This window comes from Misgurnus anguillicaudatus, chromosome 18 (assembly GCF_027580225.2).
Source record: "Misgurnus anguillicaudatus chromosome 18, ASM2758022v2, whole genome shotgun sequence".
NCBI classification, from domain to species: domain Eukaryota; kingdom Metazoa; phylum Chordata; class Actinopteri; order Cypriniformes; family Cobitidae; genus Misgurnus; species Misgurnus anguillicaudatus.
The window spans coordinates 36180054-36187137 of record NC_073354.2 but is presented as its reverse complement, the minus strand read 5'-3'; the positions used below and the strand labels follow the sequence as shown (position 1 = coordinate 36187137).

Sequence of the window (7084 nt, the reverse complement as noted above, 5' to 3'; positions counted from 1 at the left end):
ATAACCCCGGACGTAAACATGTCAACGTGACGTGGGCTTACCGGTTAAAAGTTCAACGCGACGTGGGCGGTCCGGTTAAAAGTTCAACGCGACATGGGCGGTCGGTTCAAAAGTTCAACGCGACGTGGGCGGTCCGGTCAAAGGTTACCCCCTCCCCGGAGGTCAAAGGTTCACGACGTGGGAGGTCCGGTCAAAGGTCACCCCGTCCCTCGCAGGTCAAAAGGTTAGCCCCTCCCCTAAGGTCAAAGGTTAGCCCCTCCCCTAAGGTCAAAGGGCACCATCAATCATTTTTATGTGACAGTATGTATCCTATATTTACTACTGTCATTTGCATATCAACATTGCAAAAACATGCTAACTGCATGTTAAATATTCATTTTTGAATTGGGAAGATTGAAGAGATTGATTTTGACATGGTGTTTGATTTTTGCTGTGAATCTAAGATGTCAATATTGTATAATATTTGTAATCTTTACATGTCCAGTATACAATCATATCAGTTGTAATGATAATTTAATAAATGATGTCATACAACAGCTCCTGTAGTTTCTTTGTGTGACTCTAGGAAACACAAACCCTCAGTAACACATGAGGGCTGCTAATATAATATAGACACATTTGTTATAAAAACGAATTTTAGGGTGACTCAATCAGAAGTGGATGGCACCAAAAACAGTACAGGTGTTGTAGTATGATCACTTAAACCACGTTCAGAGGCGAATGGACAATAGATGAATCCTAATACTGGGTGTAAACAGGGCTGTAGAGGAACGAGTGCCTGTCATCCCATTCTTTTCATCACAGTCTGGCATCTAAACGGATCTGAGGGCTCAATACATCATCTGTCATGAGGACAATGTATAAAACATTTAGATTATATTAAGATAGGAGATTATATTTAATTCTGTTACCAACACCAGACAATATTTCTAACACACTGCTTAAAGTAATTTTCTCAGTAATAAAACAATATATTTACTTAGTAAGGTCCATATTCTCCTCACTGCCGCTGTATTCACTGTGAACTCATTCTGGTCTTCACTGAGAGAGACAGAAAGGTGCATTACTTACATTAAACACATTCAGCACAGTGCCTTTATACACTGTTAGACATTTTTAAGGATTTTTACAGTAACCTACTGGCAACACTGTTGCCAGTAGGCTACTGTAAATAAGATTTACAGTTCTAAACTGTATTTCCATTTTACAGTATTTAAATGCTACTGTAAATATGTAATACAGTGTGCTACTGTAAAAAACCCAGGTTTACAGTATACTACTGTATACTATACTGCTATTCTTTTTTATACATTCATTTTTATTATATTTAAATTAGCTATAATTTTTAGATAAAATATTTTTTTTACATTTTAACCTACAGATACTGCTAACATTTAATTCAAAGAGACAATTTTAAATATTGAAACCTTTATTTAAAACAATACAAATACTTTAAGTTGTGTGAAATTACATTTAAAACATACACATTTCAAATCATTAGCAGTAATACATTTAAAATAACACAAATTATAAACATGGTACGTATAACACTGATTACAGGTTTAGTTAATCCAAAAATTATAATTTTATAATTTAAACAATGATTTTCTTAGGTTTTCCAGTTACAATGGGAGTAGTCTGTGACCGCATTATAAAATGGCTCCACATTATATGTGCTATATATTTCAAGTGTCCCAAAGACATACAAAAAGGGGTGATGAAAATATAATCCATATAATCAATTTTGACCCGTCATTTCTCTAAATGAGTAATGCAAGTAAACAGCTATACCTGATGGATAGGATACTCACAGTCAAGTTTACTGTCAGGTCTGCAACAACCAGGATATACCAACAAAATATACACATCAGGAAGAATGTGTAGATGCAGTATTTGGAGTCTTTGGCATAGGACTTCACACGCAATCATGTCTGCCTTTAGACGACTTTAAATTATGTCAAGTTACATGGAGTTATGCTATAATGATTTGGTGTTATACATTTTGCATCCTACTTTTGAAGCTAGAGAGGTGATCATGATCCACTACCACTGTAACCAGAAAACCCATAACACCACAAAATCAGCATCATAATAGCAAAATTAAAATTTTTGTGACCCTTCTATTTAGTCTAGTTAAGTTCTCTTAAAATAGAACTGGTTTAAAATGAAACAATGACTGTCTGTCTTTACATTTATCTTCACATTTACAGAAAAAGGCAAATAACATACAGTGCAATGCAAAATATAAATTTTTTATCAGCATGTGCATTCCCTTGTTTGAACCCATAGCGTTTTATGATGCTAACACAATGCTCAACCACAGAGAAAGGTTCTAAGAACGTTCCTTGAAAGTTCCCAAAGTTCCCAATAACGTTATGAATGTTTTTGCTTGTAATGATAAAAAAACATTACATTCTATTATTTACAAACTGTTGTAAAACATTATTTCTTAATGTTATGTTAAAATATTGCATATAAACATTCATAAAATATACTAAACATGTGTTTTAAACATTGTGAGTACATTTAAACATGACATTGTCTGAAAATAAAATGTAACATTCCTCTAACATTCGCACAATCAAGAAACATTCCTAAACAATTTAAAAACTGGACACTTTTATGTTGGCTTAACATTATTGGGACCTTTGGGAACGTTGTTAGAACTTAGAATTAGAAATTAGAACTAGAGGAGATATACTCTTTAGCCTTTACTTACAGTAAATACAGTAAATGTACTTACCAACTTACAGTTCTGAATGCACATCAAAATGAATTGTCATAAGAAATAATACAGTAGCTTCAAAAAATACCAAACTTCTGGTATAAGATAATCAGTCTTGTTATAAAAATAATCCTGTGAGTCCTGTAAGCAAAAGAAATATGGTCATAATTATTTTGAACCACAGTTTTTTACAGTCCTGTTTGTTACAGCTGTTAGTTAATTAGGGAGACCTAACTAACCCATATATGCAGCACATACTGTATCTTATTAAGAAGTGTCTCACCTAATACAAGTTGTTTCACTCAAACTCTGTGAGGTGGTGAAGAAAGGATGGATATTCTGTTGTCCTCTTCATCCTTACTTGTCTCTCATTCCAGTTCTTGCAGTGTATTTTGTTACATCCTCCTTAATTTATCCTCCTTAAGAAATTAGACAGCAGAATAAATGCAGGGAAAAGAGGACATATTTAATACATTTAATACATGATGCTATACACTCATATTTTTCAGTAAATACTGTTTTGAATTGATAACCAGAGTAGATGTACTGTACTCGAATCACTGCACCATCGCCACATGTCTGTTATGACAGTGGGACATGGTTTTCTGATCGAGGATGAATATTTACTGTACAGCTACATTGGCCTCAAAAGCAATTTAATACAAAACAAAAACACATTTTAAAACTTGATTTTATGCAAATTAGGTTTCAGCCTTTATGTTTAAACATATTCACATTTAAAATATAATGTTTTTCCGATTGGCCACAACACACACATAACATGCGCTCATACGTTGAAGTCGTTTGTAAAACTGTTAAACAAACTCTTATTATGTTCACATGGGACTTTCTAAAATGCTTAACGTAGTTTAACGAATTTGAAAGATAAAATTTAGTTATAGACTTTATTAATAATAACGCATAATTTATGTAACAGGTAAAGCCAAGCGGATGAGAATATAAACACAACGTAACTTACACATTAAGAGTTTTCCTCCCAGCTTCATGTAATTTAGGGTACTTTGTTAAATATGCTTTTTATTAATAAATTATTCTCTCAGGTAACGTTATATACTAAATCTGATCTTTTCATATCATTGACGTATACATTAGGCTACGTTAAGCATTTCTTCATAATAGTTTTATAAAAGGAAAACACTAGCGTGTAATTTAACGCACCGCGCGTGCTCGTAGGCTTGCATACACATAACTTAGGATGATTTATTAATTAGGTTTATACTGACTTTGGTGAACTAATATTACCTTTATAGGTTAAGCAGCGCGTCCGGTTCATGGTTTTAAAATGTCCCGTTCGGGTAAACAACAACCGCGGGTCTGATAATAAATAACTTATATAGATTATTTTACCTTGCTGGTCTTTTTTCATTCTCTCCTCTCGTGTATCTTCAACTGAAAAGCGCCGCTGTGCTGTCCCAGAGAAAGTCTTGTTTGAAAACTCTTCAGTTTATGTGCACACCTGAAATCGGTCCTCTGAACACCTGTGCTGCTACATGGTTCCTTAGCTAAAATAAGTCAACGCCTGTGTGTATACAATTGTCAAAAATGATGATTTTGAGAAAAATAAAATAAGGATTTGTGTGAATAAGGAAAACGCCGCCAAAAGACTGTTAGAAAATATACAGTAGCATACAGCAATTTTCAAAAATACAGTAAATTACTGTATATGATGTATGATGTCACAGAAATTTCCCAAAATGCAACGCGAATTACAGTTATGTACTGTATAAATAGTTTACAGTATTATACTGGGTGATATACAGTAAATAACTGTAAAAATTACAGAAATGTCTAACAGTGTACTTTCTCAACAAACCTAAAAGTAGCACAGTATCAAAACAGACTTAAAGAGAAAGTTCACCTAAAATAAAAATTACCCCATGATTTGCTCACCCTCAAGTCATCCTCGATGTATATGATTAACATTTTCAGACGAACACAATCGTAGATATATTGGAAAATATCCTGACTTAAACAATTAGCTTCAGGGGCCTCATTTATAAAGCGTGCGTATGTACAGATTTGATCTTAGACAGTGTGTACGCTCAAATCCACTCCAACGCACAGATTTATAAAACACGTCTTTGACGTGGAAAAGTACTTACCTCCACGTCAGGTTCCGACTTGACGTACGCACGTTTCCTTGTGGCAATATTGCAGTATTGCAGGTAGGCATATTCTAATATTTTAGAGCACCAACATGCCGTTTCCACGTCGTCATCTGTATTAGAGTTTAGATCTGGCCCAAAAAACCAAGCCCGAACCTACCGAAGCCCGTGTACATTGTGTCCGAGTCCAGACACATTAAACACGCCCAAATTAAACCTGACAACGTTTTAATATTGCGATGTTCTCAACTACAATTCAGAATTGTTTGAACTACAGAAGTCTGTTCAGAATGATCTTAATGAACTAATGGAGCAATGCATGTAAAATGCGCTGTTTGTTTATGCAGAATTGAAACGTAAAAACCGTGTGCATGCAACAATTTGCACAAAGAAAATGAACAAGAATGAACTGTGGATGGCCTATTAGAGAAGGCCTACTACTCTAAAATAATTTAACAAGGTTTAAGGATATATTTTAAACAAAATATGTTGGCCTATTTTGATATTTTAAAATGTATGGCTATTTTCAAATTAGTGACACTTTGCCCATTTTAAAATCACGATTAAAAACTTATCTTTTTAAGCAGGCCTATTATTAATGTTTTATTCTGCATGTCTTGACTAATGTGATTGACTGTTTTGTATTTTATGACTTGTGTTTTCTATATTTATTTGTTGTAAGGTGTTCTTGAGTGCCATGAAAGGCGCCTATAAATAAAATGTATTATTATTATTATTATTATTCCGATGAAAAAAAAAATGTCCATAGGTTCAGGAAACGATTTTCTAGTTCGTCATCTTTAAAAAAAAAAAAACAATAGGGGACATGTGAGATTTAAGAGTGATGGGTATTTCAAAAATTAATATAAATGATTCCCATGCATTGATTTTAATGTTAAACATCTGTGAATCCAAATGAATCTATATGGAACAATTTCAAGATCATTTCTGATTTATAAACCGCACATCTGGAAAAGAGGCATGCACAAAAAAACGTGCGCACGCTCCTTCTCTCTGAATCACACGAATGATCATTTCAGAAATGGTCTTAGATGAAATTTACGATATATTCCTACGTTGCACTTTTATAAATAATGCCACAGGAATAGCAGTCAGGAGATAGAAACCTAAAATGGGGATTTTTTCAGCGTGAATGTGCTTTGGTCGTTACCTGAAGAGCTAGTTACTTTATACGTTTTCAATATTGTTATTTTTCTTACAAAATCGATTTCCTTTAGAAGGCCTTTATTAACCCCCTACATGTGAGAGCTGCTTACACTTTGGTTTTGGTCACCGCAGCCATCCTAAGCAAAGCTGAGAGAACGTTCTTCTGCACATCAGATGATAAACATTCATGAGACTGAACTTCACCTGAGAGAAAGATTGCAGAAAAGACTGAACAGTTCTTATATTTATGGACAAGCAATAATCTCTTAGATAATCATTAAGGTTATTTCACAGATATGGACAGACGAGTTTTAAGTCATGGATTCTCTGATGACCCTCACCTGATATCAGGAGCTTTGTAATAAAACTGCGCACACTAGGTAAGTTTTTCTCCCTGAACGTCTGTAAGCTTTCATCACACAGGTACCTGAACACCACCTGATCACACATATTTACACACACATGAATGGATCACATTTCCAAGTATTAGTTTTAGCTTATGTATGAGTTGTAGATCTGAGATAAGGTCTAGTTTAATTTATTTGCAAATGCATTTTATGTGCAGATGCTGTCAATCTAAGAATAACATCACCTGGTAACTTTCTATGAATGGCTGCAGCATTGCTCTGAGGAAGATGATAGTTTCCCGGCCGTCATCTGTCACGAACACCTCTTTATCAGAGCGGCCAATGACACCAGCTTGCTGTAACAAAGAACAGCCCTCCTCGAAATCCTAAAAGAGAAACGGATGTTTAGATGGATGCTTGGGTTTTTAAGCAGCTTTCTTTCAACAGTCTGGCTCACCTGAATGGTTTGACCAGGAACAAAGACAAACTCATGGGAAAAGAGCTCCAACAGAAAGATAAAATGATGAAAGATATTCTCTGTAATAGAAAGTGCAGAATACATTTTTGTATAAATAGCTAATCTCATTAAGGTATAAGTTAAACACAGGTTATCATTAAAAACAAAACATTTGGTAAACCTGTCCTATTTCCAGCCGTTGTCATAGCAATGGCCACCATAGCAGGTCTTGTGAATACGTGTACAGCTTGATTCCTGTAGG

The 7084-nt window shown here is 34.5% G+C and overlaps 1 protein-coding gene and 1 long non-coding RNA gene across 2 annotated transcripts; both read right to left on the bottom strand.

Moving 5' to 3' along the window:
- Window positions 1-246: 246 nt before the first annotated feature.
- On the bottom strand, window positions 247-7084 carry LOC141350623 (dihydroxyacetone phosphate acyltransferase-like). The gene is made up of 7 exons (XM_073856395.1): window positions 7004-7084; window positions 6823-6902; window positions 6611-6751; window positions 6360-6456; window positions 6129-6222; window positions 980-1041; window positions 247-842 (listed from the first exon to the last, which is right to left on the bottom strand). The coding sequence occupies exons 1-7, from the start codon at window positions 7041-7043 to the stop codon at window positions 799-801; spliced, it is 558 nt and encodes a 185-aa protein (XP_073712496.1). The 5' UTR covers window positions 7044-7084; the 3' UTR covers window positions 247-798.
- Window positions 1545-4547, bottom strand: LOC141350624 (uncharacterized). Its single transcript, XR_012358751.1, has 3 exons — window positions 4094-4547; window positions 3009-3144; window positions 1545-2866 (listed from the first exon to the last, which is right to left on the bottom strand). It is a non-coding gene; the product is annotated as an uncharacterized lncRNA (long non-coding RNA).